The sequence below is a fragment of the Nylanderia fulva genome, unplaced genomic scaffold (genome assembly GCF_048542155.1).
Source record: "Nylanderia fulva isolate GAGA-0341 unplaced genomic scaffold, ASM4854215v1 Scaffold12, whole genome shotgun sequence".
NCBI classification, from domain to species: domain Eukaryota; kingdom Metazoa; phylum Arthropoda; class Insecta; order Hymenoptera; family Formicidae; genus Nylanderia; species Nylanderia fulva.
Genome location: NW_028189409.1, coordinates 5,447,485 through 5,474,983, shown reverse-complemented (window position 1 = coordinate 5,474,983; position 27,499 = coordinate 5,447,485). Strand labels below are relative to the sequence as shown.

General features: G+C 29.0%; 2 protein-coding genes across 4 annotated transcripts; one reads left to right on the top strand and one right to left on the bottom strand.

Moving 5' to 3' along the window:
• Positions 1 to 195: 195 nt before the first annotated feature.
• LOC114935201 (ATP-binding cassette subfamily G member 4) lies at positions 196 to 18,425 on the top strand. Of its 2 annotated transcripts, none has more exons than XM_085479459.1 (13): positions 196 to 302; positions 9,993 to 10,312; positions 11,247 to 11,430; positions 11,614 to 11,737; positions 12,374 to 12,519; positions 13,355 to 13,478; positions 13,606 to 13,720; positions 14,036 to 14,164; positions 14,342 to 14,457; positions 14,714 to 14,882; positions 15,263 to 15,519; positions 16,316 to 16,449; positions 16,837 to 18,425. In XM_085479459.1, the coding sequence occupies exons 2-13, from the start codon at positions 10,096 to 10,098 to the stop codon at positions 17,051 to 17,053; spliced, it is 1,932 nt and encodes a 643-aa protein (XP_085335585.1). In that variant the 5' UTR covers positions 196 to 302; positions 9,993 to 10,095; the 3' UTR covers positions 17,054 to 18,425. The 2 variants fall into 2 exon arrangements, with proteins under 2 accessions (XP_085335585.1, XP_029163773.2); XM_029307940.2 differs by lacking the exon at positions 196 to 302 and adding an exon at positions 3,957 to 4,343.
• LOC114935309 (ATP-binding cassette sub-family G member 4) lies at positions 18,206 to 27,060 on the bottom strand. Of its 2 annotated transcripts, XM_029308113.2 has the most exons (12): positions 26,916 to 27,060; positions 26,515 to 26,760; positions 23,377 to 23,690; positions 21,641 to 21,814; positions 21,197 to 21,407; positions 20,711 to 20,818; positions 20,217 to 20,365; positions 19,971 to 20,139; positions 19,583 to 19,683; positions 19,181 to 19,336; positions 18,908 to 19,026; positions 18,206 to 18,806 (listed from the first exon to the last, which is right to left on the bottom strand). In XM_029308113.2, the coding sequence occupies exons 2-12, from the start codon at positions 26,684 to 26,686 to the stop codon at positions 18,578 to 18,580; spliced, it is 1,902 nt and encodes a 633-aa protein (XP_029163946.2). In that variant the 5' UTR covers positions 26,687 to 26,760; positions 26,916 to 27,060; the 3' UTR covers positions 18,206 to 18,577. The 2 variants fall into 2 exon arrangements, with proteins under 2 accessions (XP_029163946.2, XP_085335592.1); XM_085479466.1 differs by lacking the exon at positions 21,641 to 21,814 and having other exon boundaries at positions 26,515 to 27,059.
• Positions 27,061 to 27,499: the final 439 nt, after the last annotated feature.

The window sequence follows — 27,499 nt, the reverse complement described above, 5'->3', positions numbered from 1 at the left end:
AACTTTAACTTAACTAGTTTAAAAAAATTACGAACTTAGCCAACCCTGCTAAAATCTTAGACCGTAGCTGAAATTGTGCAAATGTTAGAATTCCGTTTTAGCAGCATCGACGAGGAGAAGGGTTGAGAGATGCAGCGTGTCCGATGACGTGAGGTGGGGGATTCGAGTGAGATAGAAAGAGGAAGAAAAACGGGTACCGGTGTCTTAGAGTTGGTACTCTATCCTCGGTCGTCAACAGTCCGCATCCTGGTCTGCTGAAGAGAGAACTTTGAAGAGCGCCTGTTGCACTCTCTGCATGTTCCGTAAGTACATTATTACTCTGGTAACGAGAGCCCTTTGTAATTTTACTCTGCAATATGAAATCGTGTACGCAACAATATTATTATCTTGCTCCATATACATTTCTTCGCCTGTGTGTTTGTGTATAGATATGTGTCCGCGTATTTATATTTGTGTGTGTGTGTATCTGCATATACTTTCACAGTCCGCTCATTCGTCTAAGATAGAGGATCGTAAGTTTCCTGTGCGTTTGATGTATCAGGCATATCGAAAAATGCTTTCTCAGCATCTCCCTCTCTCTGGAATTAGAAGCTGGAAGTACACGCGATTATCAAATGTCAAAAGTTACAGAGTCAAGCTGTGCCTTATCGCGCGAACTTCCGTTAAACACGTGCAATTTTGATTTTCCTTACATTCGAGATTCGAGATATGTGAAATATGCGCACATTATCGTGTTTAGAAAAGTGCGGCCGCTTTATGCATTCGGACATTTTGCAATTTGCTCCGATATCTTGCTGGAAAAATCGAGCGCTTTTTTCTCTCCATCAAGCAATCTCGCGAAGCGAAAAGTTCAAAGTTCTTTTTTTGCGTAGGAAAGTTGCACGAAAAACTTATTACCGATAGTAAATTGACTGATCAGCACGTAATAATTTGCACTGTAATTATATAGTAATTAACTCTCTACGCACGCAAAATGTTTACATAAAATTAATTAATGCGTATAAAAATTATTGACAGATTGAAAGAAAAATACTTATTTTTTTCCGTACGAGATTACAAGAAGAAAAATTTTACGATATTATATATGAGTGGATTTTATTATATATGTATATATACATTATATGTTTTATTATCTGCCATTTGAAGATATCACATTCAGTTCATCAAATCCATCAAGTGTTGCATTTCAAAGGTCGCGCGTGTGTGACCAAAAAGCGATGACAATCATTTGACATATCTTTATATCAGTTAAGTCCCCTACGGCTGAGAAACTCGCGGATAGCGCTGATAATTATTCAATTACCATTACTTATATATTATTAATAAATCATTGAATTAAATATTTTAAACATTTTCGCTAAATAAAAATTAAATATTTCGAGGAGAGACGAACTCCTCTTTCACTCACGTTCATTCAACATCTCAGTCTTCTATTTGTGTCGCGCCAAGTAATTTCATAGTCATCCAGACAGGCATTTTATTGTTTGCGTTTAGCGTTAACGGATAATCTTTATCTTTCGTTTATTATGATAATGGAACGTGCGAATACTCGTGGTATCATCTTTTTTTTTCTATTGTCGAGCCGTATTTATTTCGCTCCGAAGTTGATTGCTCTCAAGGTTACAGGGTTAGACAATGAGCCTCTTTTTCAGATAGCTCTTCAATGGCTCGATCTACCGCAATCGTGACCAACGAAAGGTCATTGTCCCCCCAGCGGTGTTTCCGCACGAGGGGAATTAGCCGGCTTTCGATCGTTTGATGAAAGTTCTTTTATTTTTTTTATTCTTTTCTTATACAAAGAGTTAAGTCACTAAAAATATATCTAAACGCCCGTGCTTTCGAACGAAACGATAATTATTCGAGTGAAAGAGGTCTGGAGCAAATATTCAGGATTATATAAAAGATTATATATATTTGCATATCGTAATATATTATCATTATATTTTAATATATTAATAACGAAAATTAATGATCAAAATTTATCACAAGTTAGGCTAAAAGAACGAACGTTTCATTTCTTTATTAATATTTTGCACAATCTCTTTCATTGTTGCATCATTTGAAGTTTTTGTATATTTTTTATTATTATATTAATAGAAATGCATCTCCATAAATGTTAATTGTTAAATACTGTTAAGTATAATTTTTAATTGCGTGGAAAGCAAATACAAAATTTTAAACGTTTTAAAAATATTACTTAATATATAAATATTACAACAGTTTGAAAGAAAAAAATTACATATTCGCAAAAGAAATGGGACAATAAGATGCAATGTTTGACTTTACATGTCTCTTTCAAGGAGAAACTCTCAAAATTTGCGTAATTTAAATGAATAAGATATATCGTTGTAGGAGAGAACTTTGATCGTTTTAACATTTTATTTGCGTGTGTGTATGAGATAAAAAATATGTAGATGAGTATTAACATACACAGGTGTCAATTTTTAAATTTGTGAAAAACAAAAATTATCACTTATTGTTAGTTAAATTATATATCTTTAAAACGGATTTTATCATCTTTTCGTCTTTCAAATTTAATAAATTATTGCAAGTATGCAAATGTATGTATAAATAAAACATGAAAAGTAGGCCAAATATACGAGCCGAAATAATTTAGAATAATTAAGAATAATTAAAAATTATTTATTTATATTATTCTTACATCTAAATTATTTCGGCTCATATATTTTATAGCCTACTTTTCATGTTTTATTAATTTTAAATTCTACACGAGCGTTAATTTGTATTTTTATGTATAAATAAGTTTTGGAAATAAAAATTGACAATTTTGTAAATTTTGACATATCTGTTATATTAATTGTTTTTTTTTTATTTGTTAATATTTCGTCAGATTTGTAGTCAACGATTTAAAAACTTTTAAAGATTCAGTAAACGTATAAAAACTGTTTTATAGTTTCTCAATGATTTAATTAGCCACGCAATAAACTTTAATATTTCCCATATCGTATTAATTAACATAATGCATATTACAAATCTATTTTAAGATTTAAAATCCCAATAATATATTATACTTAATTGTAACTATACAATAAAATACTTTTTCATAATACGTTACACTCACACACAGTTGTCATAATATAATAATAAATTAATTCTTTTTGCAATTATAACTGCAAATTTTTCAAAATTGTAACATGATGAATAAATTAAAAAGTCAAAATCAGCGTAAAAAGATTAACGAAAAAAATGATTCTTCCTCGTATCTTTTTCTTTCTCTGTTAAACTGTGTTATCAATAAATGTAACTGTGTTATCAAAAGTATAACTATGTTATCAAATAGAGTTATATTCATATAGTTAAATTTAGACACAGTTTAAAATTATTAATATTATTAACATATAAATATATAATTATTATATGTAATATAAGAAATATCGTATTAGTCTCACTGTCAAATATATTTTATTATTATTTAAAAAATTAATGAGCCTGTCACACTTATGTACTCGTATACGAGAAAAATGACGAACAAAGAATCTATTGCATCTCGTCTGAATGACTATTTATGCGTGTCAGGATCAAAGTCTACATATTCTTTTCTTCTTCAGTCTTCGAACTTTGTTAGATTCTGTGATTAATCAGCCATTCCTTGGAATTGCAAATGATCCTAACAATTAATACTACATATACACGACTAAAAAATTATTTTTTAATCTATTATATCTATCTTAACCAGATCAACGAGATTGTGTAAACTCATTCCGTGCGTGTTATGAAAATCAATCACTCAATTCCAATGCAAAAATGCATTAGGAAATGCATCAAGAAAATGTTCCCGGTGCAAAAGTCCAGCTTCGTGATCCGAATCTCCCTCTTCTCGTGAACTTTGCACAGGCAACTAGTCATCCTCTGTGTACAATTAATCAGCTGCTTATCTGTCAACGTGACGTTTAAAGAGGACACGGAGAGGCGGGATGAAGCTGCTGAACACTTTCTTCGAGAAAATTTCGACGCAATCCGATAACGGCGCGTGGACCCCTTTCGATCCTTTATCGGAGAGCGCGAAAACGTCAACGATAAGCGATGTTTTCTGCTCGATCGGCTGTTGATACACATAACACGGGCATATCTTTCTTTGTTCCATGACTGCGATGACAAACTGTGTGCGTCCGAGTTGCCATAGTCGAGCTTTTGTATATCGAAACAGTTCTGTTCTCTCCTTGAAACGCGAAGTGTCGGTCCTCGTCTTTCGGAGAGACATATTTGTTCATACGTGCCAAGGTAGCAGAAATCGACATTTCTAAAAGTGCGTGATCGAAAAGCCTTCTATCTTCTTTTGGGGAATCCTCGCTTAATGCTTTTTAATCGACGAGTCGGCAATCGTGAGTTACTTTTGAAATAAATCCCGTACGTCATCCTTGTTTCTTCTCCGTTAAATCCCAAGAACCGTAAGAATTGTATTTTTAATCTGCGTTTTTTTTTTAAATACACCAGAATTTGTTAGAAAAAAATTCTCACATTGAACAAGAAATTTATTGAATTCGAATAAATATTTATTTCAATACTGCGCAATAAAAAGCATTTCTTTGAAACTAATAATATTGATTTGATGCAAAAATATTTATTTGATCTAAGAAAATCCTTTTCGAAACAAATTGATACTTATTTGTTGAAATGATTTATTAGGCGGTATTGAAATGAATATTTATTAATTCAGTTTTATAGTTGCAGAGAAAAAGTGCTATCAAAAATTTAATGCATATTTATGTGCATATTCTTGTAAGCGCAATGAATATTAGGATATATATCAATCAAAAGAAGTTGTTTTTGTTGAGAATGAGTCATCATATAAGAGGACGTTTTGTTACAAAATCGTGTTTTTTTTTATTCTTCGGGGAATTTAAATTAATATTGTTTCTTCGCAAAAAATGTTAAAGTATCTTTTGGTAATTTTTGCACGTTATAAGCGGCAGAATAAAAGAATCTTTCGTAATAATGAAATAAACTTAATTTAAAAAAACTTAACAATGAATGGGAAATTATATTCTGCAATTAATTTCAGATAGAGCTCGGCTTGATAGAAATTTAAAGAATGAGTTGCAGAAGGTGTGAGAAAATTTTTTATTTACACACAACTTTGTATTTAACAATGTAATATGCTTTCGTAACTTGCGAATCAACAAACATTAAGTGGAATATATATGTAAGATAGAAGATTCTTGCGAAACCAGTTTTAGAAGAACAACTGTTGCATTCCATAATATATCCTTGATACAATAAATAAGACGTCCTTGATATACTTAATTTAATTGTTGCTACAATAATCATGATATGAAGAACGATTGCAGGAGGATTGATAATATTGTCATTTTTGTAAAATCATTTAGCAAATGATGCTGGGACTACAGATATAATAATAGTACCAGTTACGGATGTTTAAATGTAATATTAGACGCGATATAATAATGTATTAATATTTATGCGCAAATTAAATCGCTGATTGTTATATATATAGCAATAACAGCATAATCGTTTTATTATATATTATCGACTTAATTTTTTAGAGTTATATAAATATTTATATAATATAAATTTGTGTACTATGTACAATTCGAAAAACTAGTAGTATTTATCTCACATAACAACTTATTTATGTACAAATATTTAATATTTATTTATAAATAAATATTCAAATATATTTAATAATTTATAAATAAATATTAAATATTTGTACATAAATAAATATTAAATATTTGTACATAAATAAATTGCAGTTGTTATGTGAGATAAATTAAAAAATGTGAAGGAATATTGTCACAATAGAGTTTTCGTTATCATTGTCGATACGATTCATATCGCAAACGTGTATTCTTTAGAAGATTTGTATCGAATCTTCGAAAACAAAGTTCACTGAAACGATCATGTATCATACATTAAAAAAAATGTGTTAACTTGACTAAACCTTTCAACTAAATTATTATTTTCTTAATTGAACATATATTATAGTATTTAAGTAAAATATACATTTTATTAGATATTAAATATTTAAATATTTTTATACATTCTATTATCAAAATTTAATTGAAAGGCTTAGTCAAGTTACAAGTAACAAATTTTGTTTCAGTATATACACTGAAGAAAATGATTAAATTAATACATATTTAGTTCAATACTGCCAAACAAATCATTTATTTGAAGCAAATAAATATTTATTTGTTTTGAAAAAGTTTTTCTTATATCAAATAAATATTTTTCATATTAAATAAATATTAGTATCAAATAAATGATTCATCTGGCAGAATTGAAATAAATACACTGAAAAAAAGTTTATTAAATTAACAAATATTTAGTTCAATACGTTTAAACAAATTATTTATTTGAAACAAATAAATATTTATTTGAAACAAATAAATATTTATTTGAAACAAATAAATATTTATTTGTTTTAAATAAATAATTCATTCGAATGTATATTGAACTAAAATATTTGTTACTTTATCAAACTTTTTTTCAGTGTACCACGTTTTAAACGTGTGATAAAATCAATTTCAATGTAGAAAGCTATTTCTCTCTCCTTTGGAGATGACACTTTACTTTCGGCTGCGACTGTCAATATACAATGGCTTTAGGAAAAGTGCTCGTAACCGTCGGGTATGTCTCCGTACATCCACTTTGTTTTCCGTTTGATGGACGATGTGGCATGTACATGTATAATATGCAACATGCACGCAGACTTTCTCAATCTGCAATGTAAAAGCTGACGGAACAAGTACACATATACTTTTAGCCGCACGCACTCTTTGTATATCCGCTTCTTTCAAAGTATTTTACCTTGCTTTCACTTAGCGTGCAACAGGCTCATTCTTTAAGATGCATTCTAGAGCGGTCGCTTATCTCGACACCCAACCTATTTTTCACACAAAATTAACAACAAATTTTATCTTCTTCTTTTTTAGTTTCTTGCAAAACACTCGCTTCCGACGTAAGTACATGCTGAGCAATTTTTCATGATTTTTTTATATTTAGTTTCTTTATATAATTTTTACTGAAGTCCATATCTATGACAATGCAATTTTTGCGACTTAATTGTCGCAACTTATTAGGTTGCAGCAATTATTTAAATGTAATCACTGTACAGGTAATTAAAATAAGATAAACTGAATTATTGTCAACTACAGAATAAAATTATGTTAATACAACAAATAAAATACTATTGTCTATTTTTAAAGAAAATATGCACTTAACGAAAACTCATGTTCTTAGAATTGATCTATTTTTATTTTGTAAAAAATTAGTTACATGCAACTTTATTAGAACTAAATCTTATGCAATCACTGCAATCAAATTGTTTCTCAAAGTTGCATAGTGTGATATGGAAAAATTGCTGCAATTTATCGCAGCAACCAAATTGCACAGTCAGATACGGACTTTATATATTTCGAAAGAAACTAGTTTTATTTGCGTAACACAATAATTTTTCGATATTTTTATTAATTCGATATATTCGAAAAATTCGAAAAAATTAAAAAAAATATTAATTATTATATATTAATATATTTTACTATATTATATAAATTATATATTAATTATTATATATAAAAATTATTATATATTAATTTAATTAAAAAATTATGAGTAAAGGAAATTTATTTTGAGATAATAAACGTCTTTAAGCTTTCGATAGGTGGAGAGATAATAATAAGGAATGTGCGGTTCTTAAGTTATATGAAATTCTTGGAAATCACTGCAAATGACAAACATTAAAAACTATTTATTAGCATGATTGAGCCGCGATTACGATCCGTATGTTTCTTTTATATCCGTCGTGACGTCAAAGCCTACAAAATAGCCTCATATTGCACGCGAAATATTTTGCTCCGTTTTTAGCTTATCGCTATTTAGTTTACGCTCGCATAGAAGAGAGAGAAAATTATTGCATGATAAAAAATCATTCAGCATTGGCGACAGTTTATTTTCTTTCGGTTCACATGCGCGGATTACGATAATATATCTTTGACGCAATTCTAAAATTCCAACTACGTATACTCGTATATTATCTTTCCACATTTCCTCCTTTTTATTGTGGACACGCGTCGCTGAATTAACAATCGCTCAGCTGTTTGATTCCTGTTTTGAAATAACAACACAAGGCTTGTCCGCGCAAGATTGAATAAAAAATTGATAATTTAGCTCGGTATGTTGTGTATTCATTTACGATTAGATAAGATTGATTCTCTCTCTTGTCTCGATGAAATCATCAAAGGTTACTGGACTTGGTACTCTCTTAGGACGCAGCTCCGAAGTGATATAATCTTGTTGACGCAAAATCGCGATTATTGTTAAAGATCGCACACATACTTTGCATAATTAATAGGGTATATATACTTTTGCGTTAGAATTTTTCCTGATAGAACTACTACGCAAATAATAAATATGTAGGTATATATATTTTTGTGAAGAACATCTTTATTTTTTAAATTATTAACTTCTGTCCACTTTTTTTTTGTGTGTAATTTTATCGCGTGATTTAAATAAATAAATTAAATATTAGATGCATAATTTGTTTATTTAATATATATTATTACGACTTAAATAAGCTGACTTGTTTTCTCAAGTGTGTAATAAAAGTAATTATAAAGTAAAATGGATATTAGAATGAATATTTAAAATTAAAAATGAAAGATATCTACACGCATATGAAAATATTTAAATCACTTAATTCTTTAGACATACAAAGTACTTTACATTATGAATTTTATTTCAAAATCTATTATTAAAATTCTGTGTCATAAACGGAATTTTTTGCATTTACGCATATCTGTATTCTGTATATTGAAATGAAAATCACGTTCCGTAATGATGATCGAGTAATAAATCGTATGACATAATAATTGTGCGATAAAAAAATAAAATTGTGTGAATAATATACATAATTATCTCTTCTCCCGTATAAAATGAATATCGATGAACTCTTAAATAAAAGATGAACGTATTATATGTGCACATATATAAATTACGTAGCGAATCGATATCGTAACAAATTTTTTTCTACATGCACTCTCGCGTCACACATTTATTATTTTATTTGAAATTGAGCGATAATCGGTCAGATTCCAATAAAACTGTCAACAGTTGCGTAAATAAGCAAAGCAAGAAAAAAAGGCCGCACTTGCGTAGGACACTATATATCAATTAATAGAAATTTTATTTAATATTGTATGTTCTAACATACACATACATATATACAATACACATGTATATATGTACATGCCTGTCTGTTGAAGTCATGATTTATGATGCGACTTTGTTCTCTAGGCGATTTGTAAATAACAACTCTTCTAGTAACTATATAATATCTAATAATTATATGTTATCAATTATATTAATATATATCAATTTTTTTATATTAAATTATTTTCTATTATTATTTAATCGATAAAAAATTTAGTTTGCACTTTAATCTTAAGAGAGAGAAGAGGCTGTTATTAATATAAATTTGTGAGTGCTATCAAGAAGAAGATTAATTTAAATTTGAATCGATAAAATTCTTTTTTAATTAATCCTAGTTTCGACGAAACGATAAAAACTATTTAATTTTGTCTTCAAATTGCAAACTATAAATAAATAAATTAATTGTTCTCTGTTGCGACATATCGATATACCCGTAATTCTCAGAAAAAGAAAAAGAATCGTGAAGCAATATATAATTAATTATACAGCGGTTAAATCATGGTAAAATACGATGGTCGAATTAACGTGTCAGTCCTACCATAACTCCTAGTTAGAGTGAAGGACTTTGTAAAAAATTCGCTACCGCATTCGACCTCGAGTTTTAATTGGCTCTTGCCTTTTTCAGATAACATAATATACACACAATAATCTGTACGGATCTCGTAAATATGCCTCATAAATACGCCGTAAAATAAGCGATTATCATGATCGATGCCATTCTCGATTATCTGTTGTTGCAAATATTTATCCGCCAGCACATAAGACTCTTCTAACACTCGGCTGCCTCTCCTTTGTCCCAGGTTCTCCGCGTACATCGGAACGACAGATGACTGTTCGAGCATAATCGCCCCTGTCGCTCACAAGTGGGTTCGCACAACATAAAGCACATTTATAACGATAACGATGGAGGTATTGATACACGAAGCGAGCAATAGAAACCGACAGGAAATCAACGCGAGCGCGCCGACCTGCACCCTCGAGCTTAAATCCGAGTTCAAGGCGCACACGCGAGAGGAAGTCGACGAGGCGTCGTCCGAAATTACGCCTAAAGATGACAAGGAATCGATCGATATCATCTTCGAGAACATCAATTACACCGTGAATCTCGGCTTCAGAAAAGGTACTTTGCACTTTTTCACTGAAACGCTGAACAAAAATTTATTAACTATTAATTATAGTATTTAAATGAAATATACGTTGTGTTAGATTTAATTTAAATATTTTTATATGTTAATATTATTTAAATATAGATTTTTATAGGTTTATATTTAATTTAAATATTTTTATATGTTCAATTAACAAAATAATAACTTAGTTGAAAGATTTACTCAAGGTGACAGATTTCTTTTCAATGCAGATAAGGATATTCTTCTCAAATAGACTCAAATAGTCGTAATTTATTAAGCCTGTCCGAAAAATAACAGTTTACAGCAATATTTTAATTGCGTATCTTATAAAGAATTATTGAAAAATATTTTATAAAAAAGCGATCAAAAAATATTTAGCGACAATTAGTGATTTAGCCGATTGTAAAATAATATTAAGTAGAAAATTAGAATTATAATTTATTATAATTATAATTTCTCTATTTAATTAGATAAAATTTTTATTTAATTATAACTTATTTAATTATTTATATTTATTTCTCAGGTAGAACATAAAACTCATCATGATTTTATTCACTTAAAAGTTACCTAGACAAAAATAATTAAAAAATAATTTGAAAAATTATAAGAGGAATCATAAATTTAAAACCCCCTAATATAAGATAATTGTTTTACATAATTTTGAAAAATGTATGTTGCTTGAATATTGTTAGAATATATATAAACTATGAACAATAGAATAAATAAATAGTTGTAACATATAAAAGTAATTTTTTAAAATCACTTTTAAGTGATGTTATTAGGATGTTCTACTGGGGTTTTTTATTTAATTATATTATTAAATAATAAAATTATAAGCACAAAAAATTATATAAGATACAATATTGAAAAATTAATGGTACTTTTAAAGTACACGAGCGATCTCTTTTTTAATTTTGAAAATTTTAGGCCACAAGGAGATTTTGCACGGGATCAATGGAAGGCTGCCTGGCAAACAACTTATCGCTTTGATGGGACCGTCTGGCGCAGGAAAGTCCACATTACTCGACATCCTGTCTGGATTTCGCGTAACCGGCGTGCAAGGTGTTGTACTCATCAATGGCCGCCTTCGGGATCTCAACGCCTTCCGAAAGTAAGCGGATAGCAAAATGTACTAATTTTTACTTTAAATTCCAGATTTTTATTAGATAAAAGATTATTAATAGATATAATTAAATGTAATTTTTATTATTTATACTATATATATTGTATTTATTTGGTTTTGTGTCTTTTTATTCTCTCTCTTTTCAATGTTTTTTTTCTGTCGCATTTTCAGAGTTAGCGCTTACATCACGCAAGATGATCGATTAGAACCGCTGCTGACTGTGATCGAAAACATGAGAGTTGCCGCTGATTTGAAACTTCCGACAAATACGCCGCGACTCAAAAAGGAGATGATTGTGAGTAAAAGTTTGTCAGTCACGCGGAGAATTATCGATATATGTTATATCTCGATGTATCAATAATGAATTCACGTCACACGTAAAATGCTCAATCATTCGATGATCAGCTGAAAGCTGCAGTTATGTAAGATAAAGAAATCTGCTAAACTAGCATTATTTAGAGATAATTCAGATGTAAATTTTATTCTAACAAAAAAAGATTTAAATTGCTGAACATAATTAGAAATATAAAAATTTTTAAATATTCGAAAAGTGCTATATTTCCAAGCGCATTAATAATGTTTGTACTAATTATCCTGATATGAGCTATAATTAGAAATGATTTCTAACTTTGACATTATAATATATGTTCAGAGCAATTTTATGTATTATTTATAACGCTTGATATACGTAAGATAAAATTATATACGATTGCTAATCTGTAACGTGCACAAACATACTTCGCGTATAATTATTTAATTTATTATTCTTTAGAATAAAGTACGAATGTACTTGTGCATTAAACTTGTTTATCTTCTTGTATATCTATTAAGTAAAGTTATTTATTAACAAAAAAATTTTTGATGATTTAATGTACATACATATTGCAGATATATTTTAATCAATTTATGCATTTGTATGCATCTATTTCAGATCGAAGAAATTCTCACGACGCTTGGTTTATACGAACACATATATACCAGATCGGACAGATTAAGTGGAGGACAAAAAAAACGGCTGTCAATCGCATTAGAATTAGTTAACAATCCCACAGTGATGTTCCTCGACGAGCCGACGACGTAAGTGCGACATATATGTAACATCTTTTTACTTGTTCCAATATTTTTCTTCATTACTTGCTATTCGTAACAAAAATTAAATAAAATGTCATATATAATAAATATAAAAATCAAATGTCATATATAATAAATATATAGAGTATACAATTTTAATAATATTAATAATATCTTATTAACAATATTTTTACAATTGCATATTTATATTTGCGAATTTTATTTTCTAATATATGTAATGCAATATTTTAATTTCTTCTTTTAATCTTTCTTTAACTTTTTTCTTTATTCTTTTTTATTATTATTTTTTAGCTCGTTTATTTTGCAAAATATATGAGGAATTTGAATATCTATACTTATTTTGTAATCGTTATATATATATTTAAAATGATTACATTATTTTGCGTCTTTACTGGCAAAAAAGATACAATGTTTATTTGTATATAATATCGAGTTATATCAGCATTATTAACATAATCAGTTGAATACGGCGTCGATTATATTATCGCGATGTTTTAATTACCTATTTTTTCTGGTATTTGAGCAATGTCTTTAATATTTTTATTTACGATTTAATCGCATCATTTGAAATAATTACTTTATTTTGCATTTTGAGTGGCAGGAGAAAAATAATGTTTACACTGCTCATATGTATTAGTGACTTACAAGCATAATTTATACAGCATTTTATATTTGAGAACAATTAAAAATGTTTGTTTTTTTCTTATTTATGCGAGAACATATAATCATATGATCGAGTAATGCGTAGTTTAATCTTTAATTCAAGAGATTTTTTTTAATTATAGATGTTTTTTTATTTGATATTTTTTATTCATTACAGAGGTTTAGACAGTTCCTCTTGCATGCAAGTCGTAAATTTATTAAAAATATTGGCGCGACAAGGAAGAACAATAATTTGCACTATTCATCAGCCCAGTGCGTCCTTATTTCAATTGTTCGATCAAGTAAGTATCACATATAAAACGTAACGCAAAATTTATTATTACAGAAAGATGCGATGTCAATTTTTATTTGTAAAATCATGTGTTTATGATCATTTAAAAAAATATTAATTAATTAAAATCTCTACAGGTGTATGTTATTGCAAAGGGAGATTGTCTGTACCAAGGAGCGACAAACAAATTGCTACCTTATCTAGAAAGTATAAAACTACCCTGCCCCATGTTTCATAATCCCGCAGATTACAGTACGTATAATTCAGTACATGTAATTCTTGAAATTAAGTGAACAATTAAATTATTTGAAAATTTTGTTTTTTCTATATCCATCTGTATCTTCTTAATTTTAAATTAATTTTAATTTAATGTAATTTAATTTAATTTTAAATTAATTCTAATTTTAATTTAATTTCAAAAGTAAAAAAGAAAGTAGCGTGTTTTTGAAATTTTATAAAAACTTTTTTACTACTTGATTTTATATAAAATATAGAAAGGAAAAAATACATGTATGTGTGTGAAATTCTGTAGAATCTAGAATAATATTGCGAAATATGCATTTACAGTAATCGAACTAGCTTGTGGAGAATACGGCGAAGATAAAATCGACGTATTGATAAATGGATCGCAAAATGGAAGCAATTTACAGTGGTTCGAAAATTCGGCAGATCTGATGGATGCGAAAAGATTGAGAAGTAGGTGAATTGAATGATAGACTAACTAATTTCTCGTTGGATAACCGATGGATTTTTTGTATTAATTGCAAACGTTATAACTTTATTAACTTTATTTTATATTTTTAGAACATTATTTATATTAACAATTAAGATTATTTATGTTATATAAATAGTCATTTTTAATTTTTCCTTTAGCGGCGCGTCCTTTGATGAACAAATTCGAAGATAATAGCGGCTTGCACGCGACGAATCTCGCTCATCAACTCAAAATCTTACTGAGAAGAGGTTTCATTATGTGTAAACGAGATACGGTACGAAAGTTACACAATAATAATAATTAAGCGAAACACCCAATGTTTCATAATTAGAATATTTAATTAAAATATTAATAATTAGAATATTTAATTATAATTAGAAGAATAATTAGAATATTTAATTATCATTTAATTAGAATATTTATTTAGAAAGTATTAACAAATTAATGTTCAGCTCAAAATGTAAAATATAGTCGAATATTTAAATCTCCTAGGAATATAATATATATTATATATTTTATCTGCTTTGCAGACCTTGACACATTTACGTATCGCTGTCAACATATTAGTCGGAATAATGTTAGGGTCGGTTTTTTTGCAATCCGGCGCCGATGGTTCGCGTGTTTTGGACAATTACAATCTCCTCTTCTCGATCCTGATCCATCACATGATGACGACGATGATGCTTACTATAGTAACGTGTAAGTGTGTGTGAAATTTGTACAACTCGCTGGAGGCAAAAATTTCTACACTTGGATACACATTAATGATTTTTTGTGCATGGGCAAAAATTAAACATTCCTTGTGAATAAACATTGAAATTTATTTGCAATTCTATTCAATATAAAATATTAAAAAAAATTTAATATTAAAATAATTTATATTAAAATAATTTAATATTAAAATAAGAAAATAATATTAAAATAACAATAAAGTTGAATTTAAAAAATTAAAAAAGAATAATAATAAGAGACAAAAAAATTTTAATCATGCCCCTTTCTGGAAAAAATCCTGCGGACGCCCATGCTTTTGCGCAAGCACATAATTGAAAGGAGAATTAAATGTTATTTCTGTCTTGCAGTTCCCATGCAGATGTCCATCTTGATAAAGGAGCATTTTAACAGATGGTACAGCTTGAAGGCGTTTTACACCGCTATTACGATAATCGACGTGCCTATTTCGATTATATGTAATATCATTTTCTCAATAATTGCTTACCTTATGTCGGCTCAGCCATTGGAGTTTATTCGATTCTTCATGTTCCTGGCTATCAGCATGTTTATAATGTTTATCGGTCAAGGTACCGGGCTCATGATAGGCGCTGTGTTCAACGTCGTGGTGAGTGAATATTTAATTATAATTAATTATAATTAATTACAATTAATTATAATTGTTATTGCGACAATTTATAACACAATGCTTGCGTTTAACCAATAAAATATTATTTTATAGTTACATATGTAAAGCCAGTATTATCTTTCTGATCTGCATATTCTTAACTTAAAAATGTTAATTTAACCACATATCGCTTCAAATGTTATCCACTGTGGTATCATTTTAAAAATTATTCTTTTATATTTGCATTAATAATTTTTCGAGATTAGACAACACAAGCGCGCGATTCATAAAAATTCAATATGTAAATTTTAACAGAAAACAAAAAATAGAATTTTCTACAAGAATCTTTCGATCAAAATACGCTTTCATTAGACTCGCGCGTCTGTAGTACAGACTCTGTACGCGTCCGCTACGCTGCGCGGCTCGCGCGCGACTGGTCACGTGATCATCAGTCTCGCAGTCTCGAAACTCGAACGAGAATCGAGAATCAGTGTCGCGCGAGACGCGCACCGTGATGGATGTGTGGGATGTACTAGTCCAATAGAAAAAGTAGAAAGAGAAATGATGCTACAGTATTATATTAAGCAGTTACATTTTTATTTTATTTTATATGTTTTATATTTTAATTTTTTAATTCCCGATAATGTCTATGATGTACATATAATATATATGCATGCCTTTTTTAGAAAAAGATAAAGAGATATATAAATATTTTTTATAACTCTTTTAAGCAATATAAAATTGCATTTAATTATCTACGTAAATCGAACTTGATGAAAAAACATCTTGATTTTAGAATGGAACGTTTATGGGACCAACATTGGCAGTACCATTGATGATGTTCGCTGGATTCGGCGTGTCTTTACGCGATTTACCAGACTACCTAAAATGGGGCAGCTACATCAGTTATTTAAGATACGGTTTGGAAGGGTGAGAATTATTTTCCATGTAAATTTTTTATTTAACGTTTCACATATGGCAATATTAAATATACCGTGTATAAATTAAGTTAAATATGCCTTAAATATATGATTTATTATTTTCATCATTATTATTAATAATTTTTTTTTATATTCATAATATCTCTTATTATTTTGTCTCCCTAATAATTTATTTATAAATATTTATAGCACAGTATTGTATGTTATTTAATATAATCGTAATTTAAAGAAAATTATATATAAATTAAAATATAAATTAAATTGTATATATATATATATATATAATATATATATATATATATATATATATAAATTAAATTTAAAGTATAATATGTTTACGTGCGTAATGAGAACGAGGGAACATTTCCTGTCGTAGATTCGTCGGGGCTATTTACGGTTTCAACAGACCGACTCTGGATTGCCAGAAGGAGCAGATGTATTGCCACTACAAATATCCGTCCAAATTTCTCTCTGACATCGCTATGAGGGGAGACCAATTCTGGAACGATGTTATCGCGCTGACCATGATACTAATCATCACACGCTGCGGCGCGTATCTGCTTCTGCGATGGAAGATTATGTCGCAACGATAAAGCCGATGCATGCGAATGAACCTCTTCTCAATAACAGAATAAAATCATTTTTTTATACATTTGTTACACGTCCGAGTGATTGTTGAGAGTTGTTTGATTTTAGAATACCTATCTGAAATAAAAATCGGAATCGTATATTATTTTTTTTTTTTTTTTTTTTCGTTTGATTGAACAATTATGATAAGTTATTCATCTTGCCTCTAGATCGTTTAAATAGTCTGTATTATTAAAATTTTTATTTTGGAACAGATACTTATACAACTAAAAAAGTGCCATTTTCTTAAGCATTTGATATATATCTTTTTATACATATAAACTTCAAAATTTTTCAATTGTAATCTCGTGACAGTCGTGAGTGTGAAAATGAGAATGTGAGACTGTGTATGCTCATGTATGTTAGCATATATACAGATATATGATATATACTGAAGGAGAGAATAGTGATGATATAATATACGCATCGATACCGCGGCGTTAGCGAACAGTACGATGATTGTATTTAATCTGCTCGAATGTGATATCATAGATGCTGCATAAGAAAGCTGTGCGTAGAAGATGTGACGTACATCAATGGGGTGAATTAATGAGATATTCTTTTTCAAATTGGAGGGGGGTTTATTGCGTCTATTATAGTCTTGACATAGCTGATGATTTTAATTCACCCGAGACTTCGATAAGCAAATACGTCAAATTGAGCTGAATTATATATATTATATTTGATAAGATGCGTTGAGTCTAAATGAATGTGTGCGATATACGTACAATATGTCCAAAGTACGCATATAAGAATAGAAATGTTGATTTTAAGATGGAAAACATTTCACACACACGTTCATCTATTAACATATAATATTTTTCAAGAATTTTTGATACAATTGTCAAGTATTGTATTATCGAAATGTCATTTCCGAATTATTCAAGATATTATAAGGAGGAAATGTTCATTTGCATTAATCTTATGAAAATATTGTGTGAATAATCGTCTTAAAATGTTTAAACTTATTATATATGTATATTTTATATATTATTATTACTGTCATCGTATCATTATTAATACATATCTTTATGTTATTTATTATTTTACTTTATGCACATTTATGCAAAAAATAAAATAAGAAAGAAATAGAGGAGGGAAAAACTTTGAACTATCCGTTTGATATACTCGTCAGCTTTATCAAGTGGAATTTTTAAGATACTTTGGTTTATATATATGATACTTTTTTTTGTTTATATATGTAACTTTTAATTTATTTTCTTATAATATAATACAATAATTAATGACTTACAGTATAATCTAGTTAATTATAAAATTATAAAAAAATAAATTTTAATTTGATTATGTTATATCTAGATAAAATTTATATTTACAGTCTTTCATATTTTTTCTTATTTTAATATTTCTTTTCCTCGTTAAAGAGAGAGAGAAGATTTATTTTAGATTATTTAGATACAAAGATAATCGTCGAACAAATCTTCTCTATAAGTACATACTTTATGTACGTATTTAGTAACATTAATTTTATGTTACTTTCTCGCGTAATAAATTTTCCAACGAAGTACCACGTAGATGATAACATGTAAGCAGAATATCCAACAACCGAGTATCACCAAAATTACACTGAACGACACCGTAGGCATGTCCATCGACGAGAGAATTTTGCTTGGCGAATTAAGGTAGCAGTAAACCTCTGAGCAATACAAATTCGGACGATCAAGACCGTAGATCGCTTGTATAATTCCCTCAAACGCGTATCTGCAATAAAACATATTTTTTCCAATTGATGGAAAGAAAAAAATAATATCATAAACTATAAACGCGTTTCGAATTAATAAACCAAAATATTTTATGCACACCTGAAAAAACTTATGCATCCTAAGGGTTGCAGATACATCGACATCTCCCCTATCTTTAAGAAAAATCCAGCAAACAGCAACAATGGTATGCTTAATGCTGGTATTAAGAAAACTCCTATCTGAAAAAATATGCTTATGAGTACTTGTGTTATTTTTATATTAATTAACACTACGTAATTCGGATATAATGCGAACTGATCGATGGACTGATTTTACGTAAAATTATCGGTTAATTTTAATAAAAAAAATTGTTGTATTTGTGTTGTAGCACACCTCGGTGTTGAAAGCTGCACCCGTCAGAATCCCAACTGTTTGTCCAAGAATTGTTATCAATACGCCAATACTCCATGCTCGCAAAATCCTGTCACATTCCATTGGCTGACCCGTCATATAATATGATATAAGTAAGAAGGACGAAGAACAAAGTATCTAAAAATTAGAGCAAAATACTTTATCCGATGATTTTAAAAACATGAACAAAACATGCATAATTATGTAACTCCCATATATATAAAAAATATTTAGATATATGTAATTATGTATGTAGTATATAAAAATAGTATAAACTATATAGTGTATGATATAGTATTTATTATATAGTATTATAAAATTAATAAAGTATAGTAACGAAAATATTTTAAAGATGTTAACACAGAGATATATTAGAAAACGTACTTGCATCGGAAGATCCGTTAATATCTTTACACTGTAATAAGATCTGAGAGAGTACCAATTATTTAAATGCTCCTGTAGAAATACTGCTGCTTCCGTGGGAACTGCAATCATGCATATCGTATAAATAAGATCATGCTTAATACAATATAACATTTATAAAACTCTACTTTACTGCATAAAATTCACGCATCGCAATAAGAGTTTGGAATGTTATTTTAAAAATTATCAAATTTTTTTAACACTGAAACCGTTTATAAAATTACATTTTTTCTCGAATAATATTTTTCATTTAATTATTTTTGCCAATAAGAGGGAAAAACACGTTGAAAATTTATAATATCGTGCTTTACAAATTTATATATCAGAAGAGGATCTATATATCACTTACACATCTGCACTGCCGGCATTGAATTTGCGAAAAATAAGAACAGCAACAAGAAAAATAAGCAAGCTATGTTGCTGTTCACCTTTTCCGCATCATTGCCGAAGTCACAAAAGACCGCACCTAAAAGCAGTCCTACTACTACATGCGCCGCAAATCTCAGCATCGTCATGGTCTGAAAAATTTATTGAAACAGCGTTTTAATTTTTTTCGTGCAAATTATCGACGTCTGTTAGATTATCTCTTACTTACGGTATCTCGTTTAATGCAAATTAAAGCCCTTAAGAATAATATTTTTTGTTGTCGCCACGTTGACAATCTTTGCTTTGTATTATTCTCAGACGTGAGGACATCGTCTTTTTCGATATTCTGTTTAGAACAAGTCGTTTCATGGTTCATTTCTGCAAAATTCATCAAATGTCGATTATTAATTATTGATTAAAATTTCATGCTATTTTTTATTTTATTGTCTCATCTTGCAATCTTTAATCCGATTTATCTTAATTTTTTCTTTACTGCAATCCACATTTAAAATAGAAATTGATGCAGATATGTATTATTCTGTGCATGTATATTCGATAGATAAAATATACTTACATATTTTTGTCACGCAGTAAACAATACAAGGAAGAAGAATGTTGTCATTAATATAAAGATAAGATAAATAAGTGATTGAAATAGATAAAATAATTGAGAAAAGTTCAAGTAAAAATCTACAGATATGCGTATGTATTACATTTATTTACCATTTTTATGATGTTTATGACTCGATTTGTATTTTTCATATTCACTCCTACAGATCTTGTATAGATTCTCCAAATCTCCATCTCTCTGTTCGGTTATTACTTCGAGTACTGCAATCATAGGAAACAATATAGTATTTGCAATATTAGTTGCATATCATTATGGCGTGTGTATTATTCATTAATTTTTTAGTTAATATTTATTTCCACGATAATAGATTTAAATATAATGAGATATTTGATATTGAAAAATTGAATTAAAATATTGAAAAATCGATAACGATAATAAAAAGTGTCAGTTTTAGATTAGATTTTAAAAATAATAAAAATTTTCGCAATTATAGTACGAGATTAATCTAAATTTCAAAATATTGTGAAAAATAATGTACGCAAACGCAAAAAAAGAATAAACGCTATTTAAAAAATTTTTTCAGTGACTCATATTTGTTAAGTCAAATCAATAGAAATAATAAGTAATTAATTAATTACCGAATTCAGAGATGTTGTAAAAACGCGGGCATGTGAAGCCGGCGCTCTCGTATGTATTAAGTATCTTGTTTTTCGGACCACAGTACATGCATCTACCTCGATCGAGTACCGTAATGTCATCGAACTGCGAGATCATTTGACTACTGGGTTGAAGTATCACGCAAATCACGATGCAGTTCGCTTTCGCCATATTATGCAGCACGTTAATGAGCTATTGACATATCCATCCCCGAAATTTTAGCATATTACATCTTAAAAGATGATATAAAAAAATAAACATTTTTTATATCACATATAATATACGTAAGAATTTTTTTATATTATTTTATTTTTGTAAAAATTTTTTATATCATTTTATTTGTAAGAATTTTTTATTAATATATATATATATGGGTGACATCTCGAATAATGTTTTTATTAAAATATTATTCGCATGTATTATACCTGATTAGATGCTGCGCTATCGAGACCGCTTGTCGGTTCGTCTAATAAAAAAACGGACGGTTTAGTGATCATTTCTACCCCGATGGATAGTCTCTTGCGTTCGCCACCGCTCAATTTGTTCGCCAGCGTGTCTAGGCAATTTGATAAACCAAGACTCTCAGTAATTTCGTTTACCTAAAATTTAGAAATTAATTCAGAATCTTTGATAAACACTTTATCGATGCGCACTTTATTTTGTGACGCAACGGACAGTAAATAACAATTAATTCATGACCAAACGATTCAGATAATAAAAACTACATAATTTTTTGATAAAAAATAATTTTTTTCAAAGAGGAAATAGTTAAATGGAATTTTTTTACAATTCCAGTCCAGATATTGTAATAGCATGTCACCTTGTTAATCTAATCAAATATAATTATGCACGAAAAATGAAGTTATATTATTCCTTGATAATAAAATCTCAAAAATTGCGACGCGTGTATGTAAAAATTATGATTGTAATCAATGCATAAAAAATATATTAATTAATTATGCAACGCATAAAAATTCCATATATAAATATTTAACAGAAAATACAAACAAAAAAGTGAAATTTTCTACAAGACTCTTTTATGATCAAATATCTACGCTTTTATTAGACTCGCGCGAGACTATACCCCACATATCCGTCACGTTGCGCGGCTCGCGCGCGACTGAATCTCGTTCGAGGTATCGCGAGCGTGAAGACGAGGTCACGTGACTAGCGGACCCACTGGTCATGTGACCACTGGTCATGTGACCATCGGTCCCGCGCTCGCGATACCCCGCACGAGAATCAGTCAGTTTCGCGTGAACCGCGCAGCATGTTAGATGTGTGGGATGTATTAATCTGAAGGAAATGATTCACATTTTCGCAAAGCGCGCGCTTGTATTGTCTAGTTTAATTGAAAAAAAGAGTTTTTGATGGATGGATATATCGATGCAAACTTTGGCGCACGATGTATATAGTAAATAAAAAATAATCTATAACCAACTATTCAGATGATAGAAATTACATGATTTAATACAAAATAATTTTTCTAAACAGGAAAAGGATAAATATTTCCGACAGTATTATTCCAATTTCGATTTTAAAATTGTTATCACGTACTTATTATTAATAAAATAATTATTAACACCTTGCAATTTTAAGAAATGTTTAGTCAAATTGTCAGCCAAATAAAAATTATTTTACCATATATCTTGCAACTATGTGCAATGCCTTAAAGAAGAGTCTTATTATTGTGACGCTCATCGTGTTTAATCTCCGAAAATAGCAGAAAATTTACTCTCTTCCTTTTCTCCCTTTCTCTTGAGTATATTTTTTAAGATTATATTATATTAAATGGATACTATATTATTAAACAAAACTATAATTTAAAAATAATTCTAACAGCCACTTTCGGAGTAACGCGACAATATACTTAACTCTTCTGTCAATGAACAATTACTGGAGTATTCGAAGTTATTTTAAATATAAAAAAGGTGTCGGAGTTTTTCTTCACTTGAAAAAAAAATACAAAAGACCTTTGTATCGGATACCTCCTAAAATAAAACTGAAAAGAATCTCCAGCAGCTACTCTAAAATAAATTGTCGCGGTATAGTGTTTTGAAAGTACAGAGGTAGCAGTTAGGTACTCGTACATTGATGAAAAGATGACAAATTATATGTTGACAGAAAGAGTTAAGCATTTTTCTATCCCGCTCGCACTTACGATCAGATGAGCATTCTCTTTCTCGTTTCGTTTGACATTCATCTTCAATAGAGCCGCTATATAGAGGGTCTCTCTCGTCGTGAGAAACGGCAGTAATTCGAATTGTTGCGGCACGTAACATACATGTTTACGGAAGTTTCCTCTGTTCTGTTCGACACCGTTTACAGAAACGGTGCCGTCGACGTTGACCCATCGCTCGCCCGAGATGATTTTCAGCAGCGTCGACTTTCCCGCGCCGGAAGGACCGATTATCATCGTCAATTTCCCGGGTTCGAAGTGTCCGGTCACATCGCGTAAGATCGTCTTTTTGATCCCTAAAGTTGGACATCTCTTTATTAATAACTCATTATCTTGCCCGTGATATAAACGCGAATATCACACGAGATCTATGCTATTTATTATATGTGAAGAAGATGATCGAAATATTTTATTACCCTCGCAAAAATGCAAACTTTCGACAATAATGCTATTTTTATTAATTTTTTTCTGTCTATTGTTTCACAGAATACTTTCCTTACATTCATTATACTCGTATTCATTCCCAGCCAGAAACGAGATCGAATCGACGTCTATTCATCGTTGAATCAACATCGATTAGATAAATCGATGTCGAATCGACATCGATTTGACGTCAATTTAATCATTTATTTCTGGCTGGGTTATATCCATTAATAAAAAAAACATTTATTGCACGCCATGATAATTAAATGTAACTATAATTGTATCATTAAATTAATATTATATTAAATATTAAATAATTAAAGATAATTATATCATAAAATCAATTATTACATCATAAAATTGCTTGATGAATCTCATTTTGCTTATCAATTTTAAACGACTAAATAAACATGTAATTTGCTTGACTTACACATGTTGTTATTTATTCTAATTTAAAAGAGTTGATTCAATGTAATTTAAAAAAAATAGAAATATCTTCTGCAATTTGTCTTAGAAAATTGTGATGTGTAAATTAAAGATTTTTTTTATTTTAATAAAAGATATATATATATATATATATATATATAACAAATACTTTAAAAAAATTGAGGTAAAAAATAACGTTTAATAAAGTGTCAAAAAAGGAAAAATCAAGTCTTTCTGAATAAAAGTATATGTTGCGTTTACAGCTTTTCGGTTGCTAGTCCGAGAATTCGAGAATGTCAGCTGATATTGCAACAATCTATGACCTATGAGATCGTAATTTTTTCTAGATCATTTTTCTTTCAAGCGTTTTGCGATAATTGCGAATAAGCTGATATAACATCAACAATCTATGAAATCGTTATATAATTTTTTTCCAGATCATGTTTACTTGCAAGCGTTTGATGATAATTGTGAATGTATAATATAATTTATAAATACATACGAATAATTGCTGGCAATTTTATATAAAAAATTATAAACTTCTCGTTTTTAATAGTAGATTTAGATTTTTTCACACAGAAATACATATATATTTTATTTCTATATGCCATTTTGAAAAATAAATTCAACGAGTCTGTCAAACATGTAATCATTTTGATGGCAAATGATGCATTTTGATATCAAAATGATGTCATAATAATTACTGTGGCTATCTGGGCATATAAGAAAGTTAAAAGATTCTACTTAATATCAGTTCTGCTTAAAAAATGGCAAGTTTAGCGTGTCTTTTGAATATTTATTTGTGTTATTTATGTTATTATTTTATATAAGATTGAACTGTATAATTTTTAACTTATATAATATATAATATATATTATATAATATATTTTATATTATAAAATTATCAAACAATTATGAAGTATATTATAATTAATTATATGCATTCGTAATTATCATAAAACACTTCCAAGTAAAAATAATCTATTTTAATAAACAAGATGACTAAGTAATTTATAATTAAAATGATCTAGAAAAAATTATGTAACGATCTCATAGATGGTTGCTGTGTCTCAGCTGATACTTTAATCGTCGTAACACCAAAAATGCAAATTAAAAAAGAAACAAAAAATAAAAAATCGATACATTGCGTAAATAACATTGCATTAATATTGAAAAATTTCTTGCTAAGTTGCATATATGCATACGACCTACTAAAAAAATAAGAGAGAGAGAAAAAAAAATTTATCGATAGTCCTGATAAACGATTAAAAATCTTGACATTCATTGTTGACTTTCATAACAGATAAACACCCTAAATGGATAAGATATGTTTTATTAGAAATGTGGATCGAAACAAAAATATACAGAATGCGAGTTACTTAAAATCAGTTATTCGAATAACTCCTACAGTTTTAGGGATAAAAATGCTTCAAATTAAAATTCAGTGTATATTGTGAAGATGAATATTTTTCCAAGTAAAAGTATTTAAGAAATTTTATTTAAACTATTCACTTTTTGTCCATCTTACCTTTATAACTTTTTATGTCAAATATTGCGAGGAATCGATTTGTATAAAAAAATATGAAATGGTACTCTTCATTTAAAAAATGAAAATAATGTTTAAATCTCCTAAGCACTTTTATCTGAAAGAAAATGTTCATTTATGTCCTTCTCGATATGCAACTTTTATTTCAAGTATTTCTTTCTACCTCCAAAACTGTAGGAATTATTTAGATGACTGATCTTAATAAAGTGACTCACCCTATATATATATAAATATGTATCGCAGAACACATTTATGAGGTCAAATTAAGCGAATGATAACAAGAACGTCAAAGTGATAAGCGTTTCTGAAATTGTCCGAAGACTTCATAAGCAATAGTATAATTTAAAAATCAGTTAGTAAAGACCCGGCAAAAAATTTTTTATATATAATCATATATAAATAATTGTATAATTATAGGTATAATCGTAAAATTATATGTAAAATATGTCCATTTTTATACGTAATTATATAAATGTATATATAAATTATAAGGGTTCATATATAATCATGTCAAATTATATATATATATATATATATATATATAAATTTATATAATTATATATAAAAAACACTTTTATCTAATTTTGTGATTCTATATAAAAAATGTTTTTCCGGGGAGAGACTGCGGCTGATACTTTCTCACAGAGAAAAGAGTAGGAGGAAGAGAACGAGAAAGGAATACAAAAGTAGGACACTATATATATGCAAAATAAATGTATATTTGCCTTTACGATCAACCGAGTAACCGAGATTGTTGAATTCGATATACAATTGTGACTTCCGTTCTTCCCGCGTGAATTCTCCCATCAATATTTCCGACTCCCGCAATTGAATTCGGCAGCTGTGATCCAGCATGTTGATCGCGTCATCTTTATTATTATCGTCAATTCCCAACATTTTACTCTCTCGCTTCGTAACCGAGCGTCAGTTCCGTCAATTGATCAAATTAAATGACACAATCCCAGATAAGCCTGCACGGACGAGCACAACAAAGATGATAATAAACCGTTAATTCTTGTTTAAATTTTCTACTAGAGAGTGGTACGACGCACTTTCAATTTTATGTGCTGTACTTTCAATTCGTTGTTAGTCGCACAAGTATTTTATGGGTCCAGTAGCCTCTTACTTTGATCAAATGAAAGGCGCACACGCACTCGCGAAGTAGCACTCGTGAATTCCCAACTGCAACTGTCAGACGCGAATGTCTGCTAAAGCACTGAGACTGGTTTCATGGACGCTTAGCATCATAAATAAAAAATGATTGTGCTTAATGCTCGCGTAATGACTAGTGACCAAGTTATGCAGTCCGATACGATCTGTATATCTATAATGTTAAGTAAGCATTATCACAAAACAGAGAAACAGACCGATCACATATTTTAATAAACTATAATAGTAATTATCATGTCTCTCAAATGAAAATTATATATTTTTTCAAATCTTTATTATTCAAATCTTTAGTATTATTATTATTTTATTTATCGTTATTATATTTTCATTATCCACGAGATAACATTTCAGTTTTAAAAATTTTACACATATATAAAACTGTAGTCATTCATTTATTAAGAGAGAGAGAGAGAGAGAGAGAGGCGTATATAAATAAAATTGTAAAATTAATGTCAGTACAGGCCAACTAAAGAGCATAAAATTATTCGGATGTTAATGAATATTATAAATTTTTATTTTAAAAACCATCAAAACATAATA

Coding starts and splice junctions, on each gene's coding strand:
- LOC114935201 (XM_085479459.1), top strand. CDS start 10,096: ATGGAGGTATTGATACACGAAGCGAGCAATAGAAACCGACAGGAAATC. Junction 11,431..11,613: donor GATCTCAACGCCTTCCGAAA/GTAAGCGGATAG, acceptor TCGCATTTTCAG/AGTTAGCGCTTACATCACGC. Junction 13,479..13,605: donor TATTTCAATTGTTCGATCAA/GTAAGTATCACA, acceptor AAATCTCTACAG/GTGTATGTTATTGCAAAGGG.
- LOC114935309 (XM_029308113.2), bottom strand. CDS start 26,686: ATGTTGGGAATTGACGATAATAATAAAGATGACGCGATCAACATGCTG. Junction 20,366..20,710: donor TCATAAACATCATAAAAATG/GTAAATAAATGT, acceptor TGAATTTTGCAG/AAATGAACCATGAAACGACT. Junction 18,807..18,907: donor GGATGCATAAGTTTTTTCAG/GTGTGCATAAAA, acceptor GTTTTATTGCAG/ATACGCGTTTGAGGGAATTA.